We start from the raw sequence: 25,699 nt of genomic DNA, 5'->3' as shown, positions 1-25,699 counted from the left end.
AGATATTCACGCTCTTTAGGGAGACTTTCTCAACTGAAGTTCCCCTGATGCAGGAAATCTAACTGATGGCTTACCACTTCCTTCTTAGTCTCCCAGCTTCTAGGAGGTCCACACCCCTCCTGGGGTCACCTCTTTCATCCAAATGATCCTCCTGGATACGGTATCTCTCCAGAACTAACTGATCCCCTCCCTTCCCCAGGGAGGCTCGTGAGAACCATGCCTCTTCATGGTCCTACGACCAGTGGATGTGGGGTTGGCCCCCAATGCAGTCACCCTCTCTGGACTTTCCAGGCTTGAGTCTTTAAACATCTCTGCTTCCCTCAAGCTCTTAGAGACACAGATTAATCACCTTGAGACTGAAGCCTTCTCACTTGCCTTGAGGGGAGGGGAACACTTAACTTCTATAGTAAGCCTCTAGTGTCAATAAATAGTATTTGGATAGGAAACCCAAGAACAGCCACTCTACTTCCTGTGGAGTACTTGGGTAAGAAAATTCACAAAGAAAAATAATTAGCAGGTCTTAAACCCAAAGTCTCCCAGTAAGGAGAACCCTGGTAAGCTGAACTAGACTACTTTTGTATCTTTAATTTATTTGGCCTCAACAGGTTTGATGAAAGGTGAATCAAACAGTGCCAGAGAAAGATAGAGAGGGAAAGAAAATATTTTTTGTTTGTCTAAGATGTCTATGGTTGAACAGGCCCAAACTGTAGTCCAGGCATTGAAAGAAAGAGAAAGAAAGAAAGAAAGAAAGAAAGAAAAAAAGAAAGAAAGAAAGAAAGAGGGCTCCTCTGGTGGCGCAGTGGTTGAGAGTCCACCTGCCGATGCAGGGTACACGGGTTCGTGCCCCGGTCCAGGAAGATCCCACATGCCGCAGAGTGGCTGGGCCCATGAGCCATGGCCGCTGAGCCTGTGCGTCCGGAGCCTGTGCTCCTCAACCGGAGAGGCCACAACAGTGAGAGGCCCACGTACCGCAAAAAAAAAAAAAACAAGAAAGAAAGAAAGAAAGGAAAGAAAGAAGAAAGGGAGAAAGGGAGAAAAGGGGGAGGAAGGAAGGAAAGAAAGAAAAAGAAGAGGAGAAGAGAGGAAAGGAAAGGAGAAAGGGAATGTGTGCACTTTATGGCCCTGCTTTGGAGATCAACACGTTTGAACATGGCACTCAGGAGATTCACCTGCACAAACCCCACCATCTTTCCACCCACACCTCCTAAATCTGACAGCATATTCCCCTGACATAGGGTTTCAATCAACCTTTTTTTGATATCTCTAACCCTAAGGTTTTCTAGGACTTGAAGTTCTATTTCTACAAATTCCCCTTGGGCAATATTTTCTTGGTTAGTTCTTTAAATCCTATTTTTTTGTCCAAACCCATGTGAACAAGGTCTTTGGTCACTTTCATGATATTTTCAGCCTAAAAGCCTTCATTCAGGGCTAAGATGATGGCCTATGTTTTATCTGTGTAGCTCACCATCACATCTCCCTAGACAATCCAAAGTCTTGCGTTAGTGCCATTGATTCTGCCTCTGAACCAAAGGAAATCTGCATTGCTTCACTTAATTTTTAAATTTCAGGATGCTTCAGTTTCTTCATTGGTAATGGGGATAGTAAAAATCCCTAAAATAAAGTAGTAGAAGTAAGGGTCTTATGTTCACGTCTAGCATATAATAAGCACTTAACAACTGTTAGCTCTCATTATTATTATTCTCACAGTGTTCCTTGAGATATAAGGAATAAAACTCTGTCTTAAATTCTTTTTTATTAATGTGGATGTAAATGAATTTTTATTAATGTGAGGGCAAATAAAATGAAATCTAGGATGAACCTAGGTTAACCATCAAAGGCTTAGTACGTGCAAAGCTATGGGTTATATATTTTTTCTTTATGCAGTAAGCTTTTGAAAATTTAAAGTAAAATGTAATTTTTGAAAAGCACGATTATATACCATGCAACTTTTCAGCAGCATCTGTTTTATATTTTTCTATTTTCTCAGAAAGAGGGGTAGACATAGAATTGAAATTCTGAGTAACAGAACCCCAAAGAAAAGAGGCAAACCAAGAAGAAATAAATACATAAATAAACTTTACTAACTAAACATCTAAATTCTCATGCTTTATTCTATGCTTTTGTTAATAGACCTGTTTCTCTAATTACTTTCTGTAGCTACTAACCATTGAGAAATATATCAGATTTAGTCAACTTCTAAAACATGACAGGGAGAGAAATATGATATCTCAAACAACATGGTGATGAATCTGCAACCAAAACCCAGGACCCAAGGGCCACTGAAGTGCTGCCTCTGATGAACTGGTAACTTTTGAGGCTGGAAATAGTTGTAGCCATAAAACACTGTGTAACTCACAAGTGACAAAGATGTCCTGCCTCATGTCCCACCACCCTGAGGTAGTCCTGTGGACTTGGGTCTGTCACTTCGCCTCTTCTGCCTCAGTTTACTCCTCTGTAAAGTGTAAAGATAACAAAGAGACTGACTACCCACCAAGGCCCATCCCAGCTTCATATACAGCTTCACATTCTGTAGATCTACCACTGGACTCGGTAAGGACCGTGGACAGCTCTCTCATCAGCATCAAGAACAGGGAGCCCAAGGAGTGTCTTTAATGGATTCCCCAGAGCTTTAATGCATTTCTAACATCGCTGGCTGGAAGGTCAGGAACAGCAGCTAATCATTCTCAAGTTCATCTTAAGACTCCTTTCTGTGGAGTCAGACTCTGAGTTCCCCGCCCCCCACCACCACACCCTCTCATGTAGAGGTAGACCCTCCTTCTGCCCTGAGCAATTTTCAGAAGGCAGTAGAACTCCCCTGAGCTTCCCTTCCAGCCAGGAGAAAGCTGCTGTGAAGGAGAAGCGAGGCAAACAAATAAGACAGACCCCATCTCCTGCTAGGCTGCCCCATTGTGATCCTGCTCATGGCTCAGCTAGTCCCTGAATCATACCTACAAATTTGTCAAATTACAGATAAATTACAATCTAAAACTCTTTGTCTGGAAAAACAAATTTGGCTAGAAATTTCCCACTAGAACAGCAGAAGCAATATATTTTACCACCTCTCAGTAGTGAGTGGTGGCCATCTTGCTTGGGAATGAAGGCATTGGATGGTCCTTCTGGAAGGTTAGCACCCTTGCAGCAGCTACCTCGTTGCCCTATGTGGTTCTTTTGGGAAGAGTATCTCTCAAAAATACCCAGTTCAACTCCCATCCACAGGGCCCCCCACCAGGCCAATGGAATCATGCTTCTTCATTGATTCCCTTGCTGGCTCCTGGCTCAGCCCTTCTCCCACCACAGAACACTCTAGCCATGATGTTCACCTTTATATTGGTAAGAATGAGTCTGATAATCTCTCCTTCCCTGATGTCCCAAGGACTGAGGTCCATCTCCTCTGTGGATCCTTTAACGTATTTTGTCTTGGCTTGAGGGGAGGTGTCTGACGATTCTCTTGAAAGAAATGTAGCCTCTTTCACAAGACCTGGAGGTGGGGAAGGCCTGTTCCGGCCGAACCAGCCTCACTATCCCTTACCATGGTCTGTGCAACAGGGCTAGACTAGCACTTGCTTTAGGATCTAGGCATACTGGGCTCCTATTCTATTGTTCTTACACTCTGCGTACTCTCTGATACTCTGAGGCAACCAAAAGATCACCTAAACATCCTGATATACTTTTTTGCCCATAAAGATTAGTTCCAACTGTTAAGAAAATTATTTTTAAATGACTTTTAAGTTTTCTGACCACATTATTATTTGTAAGAGTTAATGTAGGGTTTTAGTATAGCATTAGTAGTTGTTTATTGAGATGGTAGACCCGAGAATAATTAAATCCTACTTTGTCCAGGCATTTTACTTTCTGGATCTAAGATAATAAAGTGCTGGAGCTCGCTAACACACAAATAACCTCTGTAAAGTTTAGCAGCACTTTGTTCATATGATCTGGTCTCCAGACCAAATTTCTGAGAACTGAGCTGGAGTACAATGAGTTTCTGTTTGTTTGCCATGAAGTTGTTTGTCCTCAACAGGCTTTGATGAAATAGAAGTCTAACTCACCAACTAGTCCCAGAAATATTTAAACAGAGAGAAACTGAGAGCAAGAGAATGCACGTTTGCCAATAAAGGCTACTATTGGACAGACTCAAGTTATAATTAGAGCTGGGGTTTCAATTTCATCACTGCATGGGAAAGGAGAGCAAGGAGAAAGACAAGAGAACACAAGTGTCTTCTTGTGGGATAGTGGGCCTTGATTCTTGCAGGAAAAAAGAGAGAGAGAATCAGAACTGACCTTTTCCCACTTCAGCATCATTAGTGACAGGAGAGGACTGTTTCACCAAGACCCACACCTGTGTGGATAACCTTTTATACCTGGCAACTACTAACTACCATATTTGGTAGTGTAATGTTCTTTGAAACCAATCCATCTAGAGCAATTTTTAAAGAAAGCTTCATCTACTTTCTGGTCTACATTTTTTCCCATTCACTTGTTCCTCTTAAGTCTTCAAGATCCTAGCCATGCTTATGATTCTCTTATACAGGTTTAGTCATCTCTCCTCAGTGTACCTCCCTAATACCTTGATACACTTCCTAAGGGTAACATTTTGTAAGGTAGAACATGTTGATCTTGGGGCGTGATTTCTCTCGGGATGAAAATCATTCATAAATGTCTCATGGGGCCATTTTTATTTTGGTGAGATTTTTTTTTAACTTGAGTAATTGTTATGGCAAAGTCCCAGAATATGAGATAACATCATCAACCTGAAGGCTTTTTGTGTTTGGCTGAAGGAAATATTCCTTTCCAGCCTCATCTGGTCATAATCTGCTTAAAGGAAAGATTAGTCATGATTGACTTTCTGGAGGGGATTTTCTCCTGGGACCTGCATTACCCAAATTAACACCCCAGGATTCCAGCCATGGGAACAGAATGATGGGCACAGACCTTTAGCAAGAAAGCATCCCTGACTTCAACATTCAGACACACTTGAATGATGGCAGACCTGAACATGAACATGGACATGATTAATCTTTTTGGACAAACTCAACAATTAAATCAGATACTACATTTTTCTGAAACATCTCTTAAGTCAACCTTTTGTGCCATCTCTAACCCTACAACTTTTGGAACTTGGGCATCAATTTTATAATCTCCCCTTCATTGAGCCATTGGGCTACTTTTTAAGTCCTTGCTCATTTTTGCGACCATTTTTGATACAAAAATCTTTCAAGTTTAGGTTTGCAGCAGCTATCTGACCTATGGAGTTGAACATGAAGTCCCCCTTGAGACCTAATATTACTGCCTTTTATCTCTGCCTCTTTATCAAAGTAAATCTTCAATGTTTTTAGTTAATTTGCATTTATATCTGTGCATATCAATTTCCTCATCTGTAAGATAAGGATAGTATTAGTCCCTATTTGACTAAGTCCCTAATTTGACTAAATTTGCTCTAAGGATAAAGTAAATTAATAGAGGCAAGGTCTAAGGATAGTTCCTGGCACACAACAAGGACTCAAAAGATGTACAACTTCATTACTCTTCTCACCTTGCTGCTCTGTTGCTTGGGAGACACATAAAACACAGTTTCAGTTTTATTTGGAATGACTTGGAGTAAAAGAAATATAGGATATATCTCAGTTAAACATCATCTTTGTAACTAAGTCTAGACCAGGGTTCCGCAAACTATGGCCCACAGGGCAAATTCAACCTACTAATTGTTCTTTGGGGTTTTTTTTTGTGGTACAAGGGCCTCTCACTGTTGTGGCCTCTCCCGTTGCGGAGCATAGGCTCCGGACGCGCAGGCTCAGAGGCCATGGCTCACGGGCCCAGCCACTCTGCAGCATGTGGGATCTTCCCGGACCGGGGCACGAACCCGTGTCCCCTGCATCAGCAGGCGGATTTTCAACCACTGCGCCACCAGGGAAGCCCCATGAATTGTTTTGTAAATAAATTTTTATCAGAACGCAGCCACAGTCACATCTTTCCATTTATGAATTGTCTATGGATGCTTTTACAATAAAACAGTAGAGTTGAGTAGTCACAAAGGAGATTGTGGTCCACAATACCTTAAATATTTACTATTTGGCCCTTTACAGAAAAAGTTCCTAACTCCTGATCTAAGCATTTGATATTTTCTTGAAGTACTAGGTAAACTCCTAAAAAGTGACATTTGAATGGTATTTTTGCAAAACACTACTATTTGCAATGCAATGTTATAAAAAGAGACATTTATGTTATTTTTCTACTTCCTCAGGGAGAAAAACAGTCAACACTGGGCCTTTGAAAAGAGGCAGAGAAAGAGGTAAAAATAAGTGATTAATACAGTTTTAATAATTAAACATCTAAATTTTTGTTTTATAATCCATATTTTTAGTGATCAATAAATTTTCTTAATTGGTTTACAGAGCCGATAGCAAACGTTAGGATAGTCCTTGGTCTTGGTCAGTTTCGACCACATGACAGGATGGTGATAGCACCCACTCCATTGATTAGTCAGTCAACCTGTGAGAGACCCCCAGGCCTCCTTGGCCCTGTGCAGGGCTCCTCCCACTGCACTGATAACTTTTGAGGAGAGAAATACAAAGAAAAATATATAAAAGGTATGACTCACATGATATTTCTCTCACCCTTCTCTTGCCCACATAGAGAGCCATAGGCTCCCCACCAAGGGGGACTCTGGGTGGTAACACAAGACCTATGTCCTAATTCCTAAAATTCCTTTGACTGTGTAACTTTGGCTTGTCAACTGTTCTTTCTTGCTTCAATTTCCTCCTCTGTAAATTGGTGGCTGGCAGGTGAATGAGACTGAATGGCCCCCTACACCCACCCCAGCTCTAATAGAACTGACTCTGGAAGGACTGTTGACAGCCTACCCTCCCCATCCAGAGAGAAGCCCCCAGACCTGTCTTTAAAGGATCCTCCTCATTGTTGCCCAGAAGGGCAAGAGAAGGTGCTCCTGCTACTGACATTCTTTCTAAGACTTTCAACACCTGCTTCAGAGGAATTAGATGCCAGCACCCTCACCCAAGGATGTACAGAAACCCTCTCCCTGAGCAATTTGCAGTTTCTTCTAGAGCAAATTACTTTCTAGCCACAGAGAAAGCTGACATGAAAGAGAAGTGAAACAGAGAGCAAGGTGGGAAGACAGACACTGCCCCTGCTGGGGGTCCCATTGCAATCCTCCTTTTTTCCCCAGGTGAGCCCTCAAATGGGGGGAAAAAACTAAAAGTTGAGGTTTTTTTCTCTATCTGCATAACTTCAAAGAGGTAAACGTCAAAGCAATAATATGACTATAAATCTTCCTTCAAATCAGCAGGAGGAAAATTATCATGCAATAGGTAGTTGGGACCAGCAAGCTTGGGAATCAGATTCTTCCACAAGAGGTTTGTATGTAGGATTTTAGAGGATGGTGGTGGAGGGTGACGTTATCTTTATGTACCTAACTTGCCTAGAAATGTACCTAATTCATGGGGGAAATCCTTCCATTACATTTTAAGTTATAAAGAAGGATCTCAAGATGGGTGAGGAGAGACGGTACACAGTTTTAGAGCAAGGTGGAATGAAGAAACCAATGCTTCCTTGCAGGTCCAAGAATTCCCGAGGAAACAAATATGGATTTTCAGCTTCCTGAACTTCCTGTGACTTGTGGTGAGGCGAAGGGGATTTTATACAAGGAGAAAATGAAAAAAGGTGGGCTTCGTGGTCTTCTACACTTTTCAACTGGAAAACTCCCATGTGAAAAATATATTATACAGGGGGTAGACACCTGTACTGGGGGTCTCTAGGTTTGGTGACTCACTAGGAGGACTGAAAGGACTCAGCATATAGTTGAACTCATGGCTGTGATTTATTGAATTGAAAGGATACAAAGCAAAATCAGCAAAGGGAAAAGGCACATGGTACAGGTGTCCGTTTCCAAGAGTCTTCTCTCAGTCGGGTCACCAGGATACACTTAATTCACCAGCAATAAATTGTAACAACACATGTGAAATGTTGTCTGCCAGGGAAGCTGCCCTGAGCCTGAGAGTCCAGGGTTTTTATTAGGGGTTAGTTACATAAGTACCCTCTGCCCAGCACATGCCAAAATTCCAAAGTCCCAGAGAGAAGGCAGGTGTTCACATAAACCATGCTGTTTGTATAAACAGCTAAGGCACAGTGAGCTACTCTTAAGTTCTGGGAGTGGTGAGACCCCTCCCCAAATCCAAGTTCCCAGATACCAGCCAAGTGCTAACCTTGCAAGCAGACTTTCTAAAGAAAGCAGCCTCAGTTCTGTTCTGTTAGCTCTTTTCCACACAACATCCCAAATAGGCTGGAGGAAAGATGGCATTCCCACTCTTTTAAAATTAATAAACATTAGCCTACCAGGCCATCTCCACTTTCCCCCATGGAAAAGGTCCACAGGTGCCCATCCAGCACCCAATACAGGGGCAAGTGCTTCAATAACAGGATGGAAGATGTACACATTTGAGAAATCCAACCGCAACCTTCACAGCCACATTCCCTATAACATCTGTATTGCCTTGTGCTAACTGGGGGAAGCACAAGATTTAGACTCAGAATACCGGGATTCGAGTTTCAGCTGTACCAAGAGTGTCTATTTTGTATGGGCCAAGTTACTAAGTCTCTCTCATCCTGAACTGTCCTCTACAAAATGGAAATAATAATAAAACTTTCCTCACCATATTATTATGAGAACAAAACAAGATAACAGATAGAAAAGTTTGCAAATTACAACTGTTAAAGCACAGTACAAATGTTCATCTACCATAATTGATTCCCTCCTCTCAAAATATGGTTCTTTAGGTACCAAGAAGTATAAATGTTTTCCCAATGATTATATAGCATATATATAATTTAACTTTTCCCACTTGATAACATTTCTACAATTGCTTTTAACATAAAATAGCTATGAGTCCAAAATATGAGCAATAATTGATTGCCATTCACTGGCTGATCAACTTTTGTACAGGACAAGGCAGACATGGCTGTGGTGACAGTTGCCACACTGCCCCATGTGTGACCTCATCTGCTGCCTCAGAAACTCAGCCTGGCTCTATCCTGGGTCTCAGAGAAGGGAAGGGAAAGAATCTTGCCTATTCTTTAGAGTCATCCATTTTTTTCTCTTTTGAATATAGTGAAATAATTTTTTTAAGTAAATGTTGGTAATAATTACTGTCCTTCTCATTGCATGAGGGTCAGAGTATGCACACAGGGCAGGAAGTCTGCTCCTGCCCTCGCCTTTCGGACTGCTGTGGAGCCCCAGAGAGGGGACTCAGCTATCCTGCTGCAGATTATGAACCCAAAACGAGTAGCCCAGATTCACGTGGCGGGAGGTCAAGTTCTGGGGGTTTCACAGTTGGGGGCACACCCTGGCCACAAAGGGAGCTCAGCTTGTCTTGGTCTCACAGGCACCTCGGAGAAGTGCATACAGAATGCATATGGAAAGTGGTTCACCCTCAGGGAATTTGAAATTGAAGGAAACCGCGAAGCATCCAAGAACTGGAAGCTGAGCGTGCGCTGCAATGGATGGCCCCTGAAAACCTTGATTCAGGTATTCTAGTGACAAAGTGCTGCAATCAGGGATTTAGTGCCACAAGTCATCAACTTCAAGCTTTAGCAGAATTTCCAGAAAACCATCATGACACCCCTTGCCTGGGTCACAATGCGTATATTATCACTAACATTCCATGTGGGTGTTATATTTGCTGGCTTACATTACAGCTTAATCCTCTAAGTGCATAAACTCTTACACTTTAAAATTTTTTTAATTTTTATACAATTTTTAAAGGCTACTTTCCACTTACAGTTGTTACAAAATATTGGCTGTATGCTGTACAATACATCCTTGAGCCTATCCTACACCCAATAGTTTATACCTCCCACTCCCCCACCTCTATGTTGCCTCTCCCCCCCTCCCCACTGATAACCACTAGTTTGTTCTCTATGAGTCAGCTGCTTTTATGTTATATTCACTAGTTTGTTATATTTTTTAGATTCCACATATAAGTGATATCATACAATATTTGTCTTTCTCCATCTGACATATTTCACTTAATGTAATGCCCTCCAAGTCCATCCATGTTGCTGCAAATGACAAAATTTTGTTCTTTTTTATGGCTGAATAGTATTCAAACCCTTACATTGTTGAAGGTAGGACAGTAAATTGTGGCCTTGGCACTGCCACTAATAATTGCCACTGTGTAATTTGGTCACAGGAAAGTAAACTAAATTTGGCAGGGGAGGGTCTTAGACTTTTGGAGGGGGCCAATGTTGAAAGTAACAATAATAGAACTATGTATCTGAAAATAATACAACATAATGAGTGTTTTCTGGATAGCCATCTGAAATTCATTCTTGAAAAATAATATTTTTAGATGAATTTAAAAATATCTCTTTGGGGCTTCCCTGGTGGCGCAGTGGTTGAGAGTCCGCCTGCCGATGCGGGGGACACGGGTTTGTGCCCCGGTCCGGGAAGATCCCACATGCCGTGGAGCGGCTAGGCCCGTGAGCTATGGCCTCTGAGCCTGCACGTCTGGAGCCTGTGCTCCGCAACGGGAGAAGCCACAACAGTGAGAGGGCCACGTACCGCAAAAAAAAAAAAAAAAAAAATCTCTTTGGTCCTCATCTCGGCCCCCTGATGTGGACAAAACGGGCCAGGTCTCTGTCACAGATGAACCCATGCCTTCTGACTCTCTCTCACATGCCCCACATGGTCCTTCCTTGTGCCACTCTAATGGTGAGCAAATATTTATTGAATACATCTAAAGCCACAGGGACTGTAAGGTGTGGCCCCCAGCCCCTAACCAGGAGGAAGGCTGCACATTTATAAACACAGGATTGCACAGCTCATAGATGCCATAATGAGATTCTCTGGCAGGAAGAGATACAGAAGCTTAGGGGAGGGAAGTTCATTTCTGTCTTTGAGGTTGAGGACAGTTTCATGGAACAGTTGGCACTGAGCTGGATCTTAAAAGAAGAATAGTTCTGACAAGCAAAAATGTCGTAATGAGGAATTCTACATAGAATGGATGGCATGAAAATCCTCCCCATGAGTGTCAAGAAGTTGTGGGTTATAAGACTCAGTACATGAGCTGGGCTGATTGTGGAGGTCCTGCGGCCCCAGAAAGGAGGCTGAACCCTTCATTTAATCATGGAGGAATTGTGGGAGGTTTGGGTTAGGGACTGACGAAGTTGAAAGAGTGTTTTAGAGGTATGAATCTGATCAAGGAATGCAAGATGGATTAGAGGGTAGAGTGCTTTAACCCATGGAGACCTCAAATGACCTTCACCACCTTTCTGCCTGATCCACCCCACTCAACCTGCAAGGCCCAGCTCAAACAGCACACTCTCTGCTGAAGTCCTTTAAAATTCACTGAATTTGTTTCCTATTGCTGCTATAACAAATTCCCACAAACTTAGTGCCTTGAAACAATGTAAATCTATTATCTTACAGTTCTAGAGACCAGAAGTATGAAATCAGTTTCACTGGACTCAAGTCAAGGTGTCGGCAGGGGTGGTTCCTTCTGGAGCCTTCCATGGAGAATGTGTTCCTCCCCTTTTTCAGCTTCTGGAAGCAGCCTTCATTTCCTGGCTCATGGCCCCTTCCTCACATGACTCCAACCTCTTCTGTCAACACATCTTCTACTACTCACTCTGACCCTCCTACCCCCTCTTGTATGGACCCTTGCGATTACATTGGCCCTCCCCAGATAATCAGAATCATCTTCCATTTCAAGCTCCTTCATTTAATTACATTAGTAAAGTTCCTTTTACCATGTAAGTTGACACATTCATGGGTCTGGGGATTAGAACAAATTCATGGGTCGGGCAGGGGGAGCATTATTTAGCCTACTATACTCACCCATCTCTGGATCCCAAAATACTCCATGAGAGCACAGTTTACACTTTATCATCCTTACGCCACTATATGCCAGGTTTTCCCACTTGTCTCCCCAAAGGCCTGGATACCTTTATGTGTCCAAGGCCACTGATGGGGCCTGCCAGCTGTCAATCACTCACCAGGTGTGTGCCAATGGAGCTATAGTATGCAAGGTATAAAGATAAAAGCTAGAGGGGTACTGGGAGAATGGAAAGGAAGTGGTGGGTGTAGAAGTGGTTGTAAAGGAAAATCTGTCAAAACTTTATAAGGAGAGGAAGAGAGAGGATGCAGTTTTTAAAGCTGACTTTAAAGCTGAGTCTGGATAACAGAGAGTACCATGTTACAGAATTGGAGAGGGAGGCTATTTTCCATGAAGACCCCTTGAGTTTGTGTTGATAATGGGACATGAGTGGAAGGTAGTGGAATTACTGATCTCACAAAGTAGAAACAAGGACCCATCACAGCATGAATCTCCTTTTTCTTTCAGAGAGAATTTCTACCAAACCCATCAAGAAAAAGAAAAAAGGTAATTATCACATGACCTTCTGGCCATGTCTCATCTACCACATTGTTGACTTTCCATCTCTCTGGCTTTATTTCATAGTTTCTAAATTAATCAATTATGTTGAAACTTGATTTTATAATATGGTGCTTTTACACTTGCTACTTCCAAACATTTCAGTGTGTGAGGCCAGGACTTCTTTGAGCATTAAAATATTTCAGATACAGGTGCAGCGGCAATCCTTAAAAATAGATAATGAGGCAGAACTGACCTTGTACATTTGTTTTAGAAAAATATGTGAATGGCATACAGTAAGTCCCCAACACATGAACCTTCAAGTTGCGAGCTTTCAAAAATGCGAACGTGCGTTCGCATGTCCAATCTCGTAAGTTAGTTCCCATGTCTGGTGTACATTGTAACGTGCGTGCATCCTCTACGAGTGGTTGTGCTTTTGTGTACTTTACTGTACAGTACTGTATAGAGTACAGTAGTACAATGTCTTTATTTCAAGCTCAGGATGTCCGAAAGCAAGTGTAAAAGCAGCGGTGATGTAGTTGGTACTGCTAAGAAAAGCCAGGAATGGAGGCCCACAGAAAGGACAGAGAGAGACAAGAGGAAGAAGAAGTAACTGAAGAACCGAAGAGATTCGTGACGTAGGAAATGGCAAGGGGGTTTTCTTTATTTGAGGAGGCACTGTTAGTTTTTGAGGTGCAGGACCCGAATGTAGAACGGTACGTGAAGGTTGCAGCAGCCATTCAGAATGTAATCCAGTGCTACCGTGTCATCTATGATGAGAAAAAAAGAGCTACGACACAGACATCACTGGATCGTTTTCTCAAGAGGGTAGATAGAATTAAATCCAGCAAGGAACCAGAACCTGTGCTATCAATGTCAGGTGTGAGTGAAATTGCAGCTTGCCATCAGTCTCCTATTGCTGACGACCCTTCAGCTCTACCATCTCCCATCTCCTCTCCCTCCTCCAGTCAGTAACTCTTCTTGCCTGTTCACTCGATGCCAGCCCCTGGATGCCAGATGTTGTACTGCACTAGTGTACTTTTCAAGGTACTGTACCATAAGCTTAAAAATGTTTTCTTGGGCTTCCCTTGTGGCGCAGTGGTTGAGAGTCCGCCTGCCGATGCAGAGGATGGGTTCGCGCCCCGGTCCGGGAAGATCCCACATGCCGCGGAGCGGCTGCGCCCGTGAGCCATGGCCGCTGAGCCTGCGCATCCGGAGCCTGTGCTCCGCAACGGGAGAGGCCACAACAGTGAGAGGCCCGCATACCGCAAAATAAATAAATAAATAAATGCTTTCTTTACTTTTTGTGTTTGTTTTTTATTTGTGTGAAAAGTATTATAAACCTATTACAGTACAGTACTGTATAGCCGATTGTGTTAGTTGGGTACCTAGGCTAACTTTGGTGGACTTACAAAGGCACTCTCGGAATGGAACTTTTACTGTACTGTCTTTTTTTTTTTTTTTTTGGAGTATAGTTGATTTACAATGTTGTGCTAGTTTCAGGTGTACAGCAAAGTTAATCAGTTATACACATGCATATATCCACTCTTTTTTTAGATTCTTTTCCCATATAGGCCATTACAGAGGGCATACTGTCTTAATATTAGACATAAAAGGTGAAGCTGGAGCTGGAAAAGCATGATTTTAAAAGGCACAAAAAACTACATTTAATGACTATTGCTTTTGCAACACTGATTTTATTTTCATTGGTTTTTCTGGGTTCTAGCTTTAATGAAATAAGAATTGAGCAAAATGGAAACATCTCATGGTCACTCTAGCTAACCTATTATAGACCTAATGTAGAATCCCCCTTTGGAATGGATATATAGCCATATGTCACCTGGTAAACAAAAGAACAAAACCTCTCCTTCACATGCACACACACACTTCTGCTAAGTCCTTTTTCAAGGGAAATTTTATTTCCTTTATGGAGATGACCCTTTAGAGAATAGAGTGATTGGGAAGCAGATGTGCCCTGTGGGAGAGGCTGCTGACCTGGAAAGTTCTTTCCTTTGTGTAGAGGCCCTTTGACCCCAACAGAGGAGCTTTGCAGACTGCAGTTCCATCTATGAAGTCAAATTCTCTCTCCTTCAATGTAAGATGTGAAGTTCATGGACCAGTGGTTTCTATGCTATGTGGATTTCAGAGAAGGCAGACAGATAGTTGATGTCTTCCTCTCCAAGACTGGGTGTGAGAGAGAACATGTGAGGTGAAAAAAGGAAATAGAAAAACTTCCATTTTCCTGATCTCCGACAGCAGTGACCTTGGTCATCTCAGTCAAACCAGGAAGTCGAGGTCTTCACACAGCTGGTTTCTGGGGCTACCAGCTCAACTGACTTTATGCTAAAGACTCAGTAACTAAGCTCTGCATCCACTGGGTTTTCTGAAGAAAGAGATGCTATTTGCTTTGTTCATTAAGACCAAATGTTTCTGCCCAGTCCTAGGGAGTCAAGGGTAATTCAGTCTGGGTTAATCAATTGAGTTGGCCATCTCCCACCCTTTATCACAGGCGCCCTCTCTCCGTTCCCTCTGGGCTTACAGCTGTTAAGGTGTGACCACCTCTGTTCTCAGAGGGTCTCTCCAGAGCATCTCTTCCTTTCCCAGCCCCTTGGCTTCTGCCATTTGTGTCCTCTCAGCACCAAATGGCCTAAGAAACTCTGAGCCAGTAGCCTAAAAATAGTGGTCAGCATCCATTAGGATGAGAAAAAGGAAAAGCGGTTACATGGCCCCATGCCAGGGCCACTCAAGCCTGTGTGGGGATGTCCCCAAGGATGTCCCTAACAGGCCATTCCTCAAGCTCTCCTACTGAAAGGGAGCACATGGACAAGATCAGCTTACAGCCTAGAATTTCCTCCCATGTGTGAATTTTGTGTCTCTTCTTCTTATATTGAATTTATAGATGAAAAGAATTTACAAATTGAGGTGTGTTCCAATTCACCTCAGCTCACTGGGCTCAGGGATGATATTCTGACTGTTATGATTTGGAAATAGCAGGACATTTTGCTTTGGCTCATAATCTTGTATTATAAGTAGGGGCTCTGCATTCTTGTAAGCAATGGACCTCACAGAAGCACTAAGAATTAGATGAGATATTTAAAAATGACATCAGCAGGACTGGGGATGGGTTGGATGTCTGGGATGAGGAAAGGGAGGAATCCGTGTTCACTTCCAGGCTCCTGGGTGGATGGTGGGGTGCTTAGTGAGATGAGGGGGGCACTAAAAGAGGAGCAGATTCAAGACAGGAAGTCAAGGACTGTGGTTTGGGGCAATATGGGTTTTAGACATGATGATAGACATCTAATTGGAGATGATGGAAAGCAGAGTTTGGATGCTCGGGGACTCAAAAAGAGACCAGAGACACAGATCTTAAAGCCTAGGGACAAATGTGGTAGGTGTGGTCACGGGAGTAGTCGTGGCCATCTAGGGGAGTAAAATGAGCAGGGAACATGGGACAGAGCCCTACAGAATTCCAACATTCCAAGTGAGGAAGCTGAAAAAAAGAAGCAAAGTGTTAGAAAAACATCTAAGAGAACGGAGTGTCATGGAACAAAGCATAAAGATTGTTTCTAGAAGGAAGAGGTGGAAGGGCACTCCCTGCCACCTCCCCATTTCCTCACCACCCACCAAAATCCCAGCTACCCATCACTGGGTGGGCCAGTCCCCAAGTCTATGCATTGTTTTGTACGTAGATTGTCACACAAGGATGTGAATTCCTTCTTCCAGCCCATGGTGTAGAAAGGATAGCTTCATCTAGATGAAGAGCTGCTACCCATTGGATGAAATGTTTCCCCACCACATGGTTCTCTTTCCACTCAAGTGGCCCAGGAGAGGGGCCAGGTGCCCATCCTCTGGCCATTTCTCCAGCCCAGACACACGACCCTCATACATAGAAACTGTAGTATATAGGGGCTCACATGCTATTGCCACATAAATTATCACCAAAAAGAAAAGGGAAACATGTAATTCCCCTTGCCCACCAATGGGCTCATTCCTTGAACAATTCTTATTTTGGTCTATAAATTCTGTTGTTTTACCGTGTGTTTGTGACTCCACAATACTTAGATGCAAACACTGTCAGATTTTTAACTTCACTAAATGAAATAAAATCTGGCTAAAGGTCCCACATATTGAGACGGATGAAAAATCCAGCACCAATCAATTTTGTGGCCCCCTCCATCTTCCTTATACAGGACAAAGCACCAGGTTTCCACGGGCTCAGAAAATTAGGGTAAAGCCTTGGCCTTCAGCTCCAGTGGTTGCCATTACCACATTCCCTAGCCATTGAGAGATGGCACCTCCACACCTTACTTGCCAAGCTAAGTCATAGGACAGCTTCCCCTAGGCTCCCAGGATCAAAGAGCTCTGTCATCCCTGACATCCACCAGGTTATCTGTGCCCATGGTCTTTCCAACCAGAGGCACTGTCACAGGCTCAGGGACCCTCTAGGCACAAAATCCATAGACCAGAAACTCCTCCCCAGGCCCTTCAACTCATGGAGAACTTATGGCCAAGAAAATGGGATTCAGTGATATCTCAGATGTTTATTCTGTCATATTAAATTGTCAGTAAATCACTCTTCAATGAGGCAATTTAGATGATGCATGGTAGACAACTAGATAAGACACTGTATTCCCGAGTTAGGCTTTGCCTGCGGAATAATAAATGTCTCAGATTATCTTTAATTGATCCTATTTTGTTGTTGTTACAAGCCTTCCAGTGTCAGAATCTCTGTCTTTATAAAGATAACTTTAAGGGTCTAACACACAGCCACTTCCTCCTGAGCTTCACTGCAAACCAGCATGTCTTCTTCTGAAATCTCCACTCAGTATTGTTCCTTACTATTTTGAGGAGAAAGGTTTACAAGTATCACCTTGGTACAAGCAAATGCTGTGTGTTCTAGAGTACCAATGTGTCAACTATCTAGGGTCTCACTGATCCCAGTGATGTCTATCTTATCTCCCCTTCTAGCCAGAAAACTCAAATGAATGTGAGGTATGCCATAGAAAGACCGCGCTGTTCTCCTGTAATACTTGTTCAAGGTTCTTTCATGAGAAATGCCACATCCCACCTAAAGGTGCTGACAGGTTAGTGAGACCTGGCCCCCTCCTGCCCTTCCTTCTTGTGGTACAGCTCCTCCCACCATGCACACTCAGCCTGCAGTTTTCTCTGGTTGTATGTGTCTTGATTCAGAAGAAGAGTCCTTAAGTATCAGGATCCAGAAATAAGAACAGAGCTGTTTAACAGTGCTGGCAGCAGTAGATTAACGAGAAGAAAACTCTTCAAGTGGTGATTAGGTATAATAGAGAAGTAACCCCCACCTCCCTCAGGTGGTTCCCACACCCATGCACTTTGATGGGGTGATGATGCCATACATTAGCTGCTGGTTTAACACATATACCACCTGCTATGGGAACATCACAAAGCTGACAAAGCTGGGACTGTGATGAGCCTTCAGAAGGTGATCACGGCAGTCTATCAAGTCATCTGACCCTGAATCACAGGGTACATGATAAGATCCCTGAATTCTGTGGGTATGAGTCCACTGCTGCATTTCCTTTGCTGTAAAGTGTATCTTTGGTCAGAGGTGATGATATGTGAGATAACACGTAGATTGATAAGGCATTCTAGAAGTGGTAGAATTGCTGTGGCCGAGGATGATCTCTACCAGGATTATGTCTGTTCCTATGAGGATAGAGCATTGCCCCTCCATAATGGGAGGAGTCTAGTGTAATTCATCTGCTCCTATGTAGGTCCCAGAGAATGTGTCACCGCGGGATTCAGCATAAACCTCTGCAGTTGGGCAATCTGCAGAGGCAGAAAGCCTCACGATTTTTTGAGCTCATGTAGAGTCCCACTCCTGCACCGTGGACACTGTAATGCTTGCCCCTTGAGCAAGCACTGGGGTGGCCAAGAAGAGAGGTTAAATGACATCTCTAGGATGGATCGTTTTATCCAGGTCTCAGATTATTGAGAATTGAGAGCTCCCCAGCACAGAGAATCTGGTAGTGGAGATCTAGGAGCAAATGGAAGATATCTGGCACTCTGTTGGTAGATTTCCTTTCCAAGAAGTTTCTGCATCACAGATTCTAGACACAGAGATGACAATGCCAGAAAAAAGGATGCTTATGGCTTATGCTCTGTGCTTATTCAGCAAAGTTGAGAAGAAGGGCTGGTTTCCTGATTTTTACTGAGTTGATGTCTCATTGAGGCCCAAGACTCCAGTACTTAAGGTACTAATTTCACGTTCTCGTTTCGGGCAGGCAGAATTCATTACCAAACTCACAGTGGCTCAGATGAGAACCTGAGTTTTGAAGTGAATGAGAATCCTTACGCACCGTGGCACCTCACTTAGCCTTCTACAGTTATTGATGGGAGGGTTGTCTTTGGCAGTTGAGCCCAAATGGGGCTCTAGTGCAGAGGGGTGTCAGAGAGAAGCTGAATACAGGTGGAAACTACCAGTCATTCCTGAACAGAGGGCTTTAACAGCTATAGAAACAATGGTTGATTCACAGAGAAACTGCCTTTGCTCACCTTATACCTGACCTCTCAGGAACCCATGGAGCTGCATCTTCTGCAAGATAAAGGTTCTTCAGGAAAGGTGCCCAGAAAGCCAACCATGTCATCAGGAATCTGAGGTCCTGAAGAAGCTGATGCTGCCTAAAGAGAAGTTGGTGAGTTGAAACGTAAACCTAAGCCTCCTCCTTTCTGTTTACACAAGAGAAGAAGCACCATCTTGCACGGGGCAGGAAGAATGGTGCCCAAGGCCAACTGCTGTCGCTTGCTGTGCTCTGATCACATTACCTGACACCAAAATTCATATGCCACAGGAAATTCCCATTCCGTGTTTGTTTCAGGGGTCTGCAGGTTGGAGAGTTGTGCATTTATCTGAGCATATGTAAGAGCTCATTCTTTCCAAGCTGCTCTTCACTTAAAATCTCCTCTGTCTTTTGCAGAAATGCGAGTTCCTCCTCTTAAAGGTCTATTGCTCTCCAAAAATTTCCTTTTTTTGCCTCAAAACCATATTATGTAAGTAACAGCAATAAAATCCCAACCTGGCATTTGTTGAATTTGTGATATGAATCCAATGGGTACACATTGCCATTATCTTTGCCTTGTTGATAAATATCTTAGACAGCTCAGTCAGCCCTTAGAAGCTTAGGCGGTTGTAACAAACTACCATAGACTGGGTGGCTTAAACAACAGGAATTTATTTGTCACAGTTCTGGAGGCTGGAAATCCGAGATCAGGGTGCCAACACAGTCAGGTCCTCATGAGGGCTTTCTTCCAGGTTGCAGTCAGCCAACTTCTCTTTTTGTCCTCACATGGTGGAAAGGGAGGGAGAGAGGTCTCTGGCGTCCTTTTATTATAAGGGTGCTAATCCTATTCATGAGGGCTCCACCTTCATAACCTAATTATCTTCCAATTGTCCCACCTCCTAAGACCATCACAGTGGGGGTGAGGATTTTAGCATATGAATTTGGGGGACACAAGCACTCAGTCCATAACTGTGGGAATCTGTAGAAGGTAGACTTGGAACCATGCTAATGCCCTTTGGCACTTTTGTCAACATAATACAAAGACATCTCGAGGCCTGGAGAAATATCACCGAGTACAGGGGTTTGTGCAGGACATGCGTCTCATCTTCCAGAACTACAGGGAATTTTGCAAGGTAAACAGTTCTCCCTGCTTCTATTTTTCTCTCAGTTAAGTCATTTTGCCTTTCATCTTCTTGTATCAGGTGAATGTTACAATTTCCCTCATGATGTGGCAAGCCCACATAGGTAAAAATTCTGGCAGTATTTTCCAAGCCCTGTGGACTATGGTGTGGAAGATAATAACAGACCAGAGGTAACATTGGAAACATTATCCTAGGACCTCAGAATGTACTCCTTCTAGATACTCAATTTGCCCATAGATAACAGTGGATTGCAGACCTAGTCCTTTCCACCGGAAATGGAAGTGCTTTTTATTTTTTTACTAGACCTGGCAGCACTGTGTGTGGCTCAGAAGTCCCTGCCATTGGCCCAGGCTCAGATCCTTACTTGGCCCAGACTTGGGGACCATCCTAGGGAGACTGGATGCTGAGGCACAGAGTATGTCCATGTGCAGTTTGTTGCTGTGTAACTGCCCTCCGGCATCCGGGCCCTCAGGAGGGAGTGGACAGGGATCTCCCCACACCTGGGCATCTGCCTATTTCCAGCAGTTCCAGTACTGCACTCTGGATGCAGAGCATGGAAAGTTTCTTATAGGCAGAACCCTCATGGCCTTGGTGCTCGTAGAGAAGTGAGGCCAATTCTCTCATCTGCTAGAAGCACATTTTAAAGGCTACTCATGTTTCTCATCTCTAAAGGAAGATATCAAATCACATTTCTCAAATTTCAAAATCTTGGATTTCTTTACATTAGAATTTCCTAGTGTTGTATCAAAAAGTTAACAAGGATCACCTCAAGGGGTGGGGAATGAAGGATAAAGGAAGGCAGCACGAACTTGCCTTAGACATTTCTGTACTATTATGGTGTCACAAGGAATGTGGGCTGTGTTCAAAATCAAATAACTAGAATTTTTTAAATTAATCAATAAATTTCTGATGAAGAATTAGACTGCAGTATAGTGCCATTTTTGCTCCTCTGTCTTCCAGATAAAGAGAAATGATCCAGCTATCAGGAAACATAAACTATCCTCAACTGGATTAATTCTCACTTAACATTTGGGATAGTCTAAAATAAAACTCTGATTAACCAAAACATTGAGAGTCTAAGCTCATTAGCAATTTATGGCTATTATTGTTTTTGTCTTTGCTTTCTCAGAACAAGAAATTCATCAATCTGGGACTTCAACTAGAAGACGAATTTGAGAATGATTTCAAAAACGTTTTTGGCATCCAGGAAATAAGTACAAACAGCAATCCATTTGAGCCGATCTTTTATAATGTAGCCTGTTTCTAGTTCCCCCTTCAGAGTCTCCACTGCTACATGATATTGTGCCTGTGGCCCCACTGAACAACTGCCTGTTGCTGTGTGAATAACACACTTCTTTTTCAAACTTTTTTTTTTTTTTTTTTTTTTTGCGGTACGCGGGCCTCTCCCGTTGCAGAGCACAGGCTCCGGATGCGCAGGCTCAGCGGCCATGGCTCACGGGCCCAGCCGCCCCGCAGCATGTGGGATCTTCCCGGACCAGGGCACGAACCCGTGTCCCCTGCATCGGCAGGTGGACTCTCAACCACTGCGCCACCAGGGAAGCCCCTCAAACTTTTTTTTACTGACATTCTTGCTCATTTATTTTTCTAAGTAAAAATTTTAAATTACAGATTATCTTATTGAGTCATTTGGGGTGAAATTCGCAAAAGAAAATATCAGGTCTTTCTATAAAGGATCATATTATGTGCTTCCGTTTCCTTGAATCTTTTATTAGGTTCTTAAGTTTTCTCTTCTTTTCTCCTCCCCACACAGGACTTAGTCATTTCTTATTTTACTCTCAGGTAGTTAATACATTTTTGTTATTTTGAAAGTGATCTTTTTCCCAATGTATTTTATTACTGATTATTGCCTATTATAGAAAGATATAGTGACATACATTCTGGTCACTGATTACCATATTGAATACTGGATAGCATCCTTTTTGGCCTCATACCCAGTGGCATCAGGAAGCCCATAGTAGATGCACAGCATTTCTAACTTTCAGTTCGTATAATCATAATTGGTACAGCAGATGGGAGCATTCCTCACCTCTGACAATTCTTGGTTCTGTTGGGGAATGACTCTGCCATGGCATCCTGGTGACCTTGCATGTTTCCACATAGGCCACATAGGCAAGACTTGCCTGTAGCTGATCTAAGTCTTGAGAATGCCCTATGATCCTTCCAGAACGTGAGAGCCTGGGAAGCTTCTGAGCAGCTGCTACAAGGCCATTTCCTACTCACCACCTTATCTCCCAGAGGTTATCATGACACACTCTCCTCGTGTTCCAAGTTCTGATGAGGTATGAGGCTGTCTGCCTCCTTTTTAGGGCACAAAAAGTTGTAAGATTGCTTAGCTGTAACATGAATGTGTAGCATCATTCATGTTTCATCACATGTCATTCACATCCCCTTTGGTGTTGGTGCTACCTGATGGGAAAAAGAACACGGAGAGCTGGGACCTTCACTCTTTTTTCTATTGCTGTCTATGTTATAAATTGTCTAAATCTTAAAAGGGGGCATTATTTCTTTACAAGCCAAATAAGTCAGGCTTGCTTGACAGGTCTTCAGACCCTATATGTTCCAATTATAGGAAAGAACACCACTTATTGGTACTTAGTTCAGAACATACGTTACAACCTTCAGGGAAGTATCTCAACCTCAGGAATTATTGTCTCCAGCTGGTTCCAAAGTTGAGTGTCGAATACACCTTTTCACCATTCAACAATGAAATTTTGTTGCAGTAGATAACTTTGAAGATTAAATTAATTTATGAATGTGAAGCATTTAAAATCATGTCTGAGACACATGAATGTATCATTGTGGCTACATATAGTAGGGATTCTTTATTCAAAATGTTAATTCAAGCAAAAGGGAGCAATTCTAGTTATCTACTTAACTAGTTGGTAGAAACTGAGACAAATGGAGGCCATAAAAACCAATATTGATATGGTTCCTCGTCCTTTCCAAAGAGATCTATATCTATTTTCCGAGGTATAACAATGCTCTGGAAAAAGGAAAATTCCCATGTCCTGAAAGGATTGTTGAACTCTGACCCTCAGCTAATCCTGGGGACCTGAAACATCATGATGACCTATGTAATAGAAGAGGTTAAGGTAATAAATCCAGTTTTGATCTCATGGCTCCTAGGCAAAAAAGTTTCTTATTACAGTTGATGAAATTATTTAGGGACAATTCATAAATAAACGTGTGCAAAGCTCTGTCTACCTTCGCTGATCTTATCACTGAAAGAGGAATGGTCTCCTAAACAGGTAAAAAGTTCAGTGATCCTGCAAAAAAATAAAATTTCTAGGACTACAGTTATCTAACATAACTGAATAAATTCCATCACAGACCAAACAAAGTACTTTGTCGTTGAAGCTCTCTTTTGTAGCATATTCTATTTTCAATCCTTTGCCTCATAATTGTCATATTTTCCATTTAGACTTACTATTTAAAATTTGACCTTCTTTTCAACTCCTTTTTGTTAGCTTTATTGGATCAGGGGGATTTAGCAGTGTGGCTTCATTATTCAATCATTATCATTATCTAAACTTGGCCCTTTTCCAGCCTACCATCTTTATTTGTGGCAGAGATAGTAATGTTAACCAAATATCACATATATCTTCCTACATGTTCCAGCTCCTTGCATTACGCAGGGCCCAAAGACTAATATGACCAATGGGCTATAATCAGAAGTGGCATGTGTCATTTGCAAGCTGATGAATAGAAGAGCCCTGAGAATTCTTCATGCACCTTCTCTCCTTCTACACTGATTATGGAGATGACAGAGCCTAAAGGTTGACACAGCCTGGTACATGCATTCATTACCACTCCAGAAAGGCTCCCAGATACACTGTGGGCTTTGAGTAAGCAAGAAGTAAACTTTGTTGCATAAGCTACAGTATTGGAACTTGAGGGTTGTTTATTGCCACAGCATAACCTAGCAACATCTGGCTAATATGTATTGGAAACAACAGAGAAATGCCTGTAGAAGTGGATTTGGGGGATGTAGGACTAGGAAGGGTAGAATATAAGATCAGATAATGGAAACTTCATTGGCATGGAAGCCCTCTCTTCTGAATCAGGATATAAGGTACTGGCAAGGGAACCTGGAGATGGTCCTTTCTATGACTATGTTGGCTCCTTGAAGCCAGGAGAAAAGAATGGCATTTAATAAACGAGATGGAGATGTCCCAAATGCTTTGACATAGTACTTTAGAAGGGGTCAGGAGGTTCAGGGAAGTAGCAATATTAAAGTGAGTATATCGTGTGAGACCAGAAAACACGCTATACTATTTTGTTACCTATATGAGCCAAAGGACATTCCCTTTGTTAAAGCAATAAGAAATGCATTGTGTGGGAGTGCTGGCATTTTTGAGAACCACACTTTTGCCTATCCTCTGTAAACTGGAGTTGACACTAGGATATGGTACCATGTGATGGAGCTTCCTAGTATGAATGGGACTGATAGGATTCCAGAAGGAAAATGACAGTGCCACACAACCAACAGGGGCAAGGTGGATGTAATTACAATAGTGGTCAGCAAAGGCAGAGTGGCAATTAGGACACCTTGATTCATGAGGATCTGTAGAAACACAACCACAGTGTTCTAAGAAGAAAGCTTATTTCCACTACCACAAAGGGAAATTGAGATTACCCAGGTTTTATATCTAAGCTGGTTCACAGACTTGGAGCTCATTCATTGAAAGACTCTGCGTTCCACAAGCATATACAACAAATAATCCCTAATCTCCCCCCCAAAGGGACCTGAAGCCTTTTGCCAGAGGACCTGTGCAGTTGGAAAAGGGGAATATCAGCCCATTCATGGGCTACTTAATAGAGGCTTCAAGCTGACAATAATAAAAAGAGACGCAGAATACCATCGTGATGATAACAATAGATTATTTTTCTTATTTACTGTATGTATTGCAAAACTATTACCACAATAAGGTTAGTTAACACATCCATCACTTCAAATCATTACAAATTGTATTTGTGTGTGTGTGTGTGCACACACGTGTCTGATTTCAAGCTTCTATTGATGGACATTTGGCATCTTCCTTACCTGGACCACTTTTCAGTGCTAAGCTACAGGCGTCCTGGGGCTCTTCTCTATTACTCACTTCCAGAGAGTCATCTCTACTGACTTCTGAACAGAGAAGTGAAATCCCTTAGAAGGCTTAATTGAATGCCCAAGGAGCCAACGCAATAGAAAATCACGTAACAAGAAAACTAGGGATGAACTGGGAAGCTCCAACAACTCAGGAGTAGCACCATGCCCACCTGAGGGTACCCTGGTATGACTCTCAGATGCATCTCACCTATGAAGATTAATGTTGCTGCAGCACTACCATCAGAGACAGAAAATTTTACCCACAGTTCTGCTTTGTCTCACTTTCCTACACCTCACTGTCATTCTGCTTCTCACTCTTCCTGCTTGTCTCTACACATCTCTTCTGGCTCTTACTGTCTCTCACCCAGCATAATTTTGGAAGACAAGTGTTGAAAATGACATATCTCCCAGTATCCTGGGTCTCTGAATGACTACATGGGGCATAGCCACCCTATCCTCTTTCCAATACCCCTTCACCCACTCATGACCTGGAATACTGTAGATTGTTCCTACAAGTAAGAAACA

At 42.7% G+C, this 25,699-nt stretch overlaps 1 protein-coding gene across 1 annotated transcript in view; it reads left to right on the top strand.

The window, feature by feature from the left end:
• Positions 1-21,328, top strand: part of LOC307057445 (nuclear body protein SP140-like protein) — a gene marked incomplete at both ends in the record, with an annotated part of 108,307 nt that extends 86,979 nt beyond the window's left edge. Inside the window, 13 exon segments of the mRNA XM_079710659.1 lie at positions 2,444-2,550; positions 7,301-7,370; positions 7,573-7,677; positions 9,396-9,538; positions 12,354-12,392; positions 13,483-13,647; positions 17,352-17,467; positions 18,134-18,226; positions 18,934-19,054; positions 19,337-19,384; positions 19,386-19,409; positions 19,963-20,052; positions 21,191-21,328. Of these exon segments, the coding sequence (XP_079566785.1) occupies positions 2,444-2,550; positions 7,301-7,370; positions 7,573-7,677; positions 9,396-9,538; positions 12,354-12,392; positions 13,483-13,647; positions 17,352-17,467; positions 18,134-18,226; positions 18,934-19,054; positions 19,337-19,384; positions 19,386-19,409; positions 19,963-20,052; positions 21,191-21,328 (1,259 nt within the window).
• Positions 21,329-25,699: the final 4,371 nt, after the last annotated feature.

This window comes from Hyperoodon ampullatus (assembly GCF_949752795.1).
Source record: "Hyperoodon ampullatus genome assembly, chromosome: 8".
Taxonomy (NCBI): Eukaryota; Metazoa; Chordata; class Mammalia; order Artiodactyla; family Ziphiidae; genus Hyperoodon; species Hyperoodon ampullatus.
This window is presented reverse-complemented; position numbering and strand designations above follow the sequence as displayed.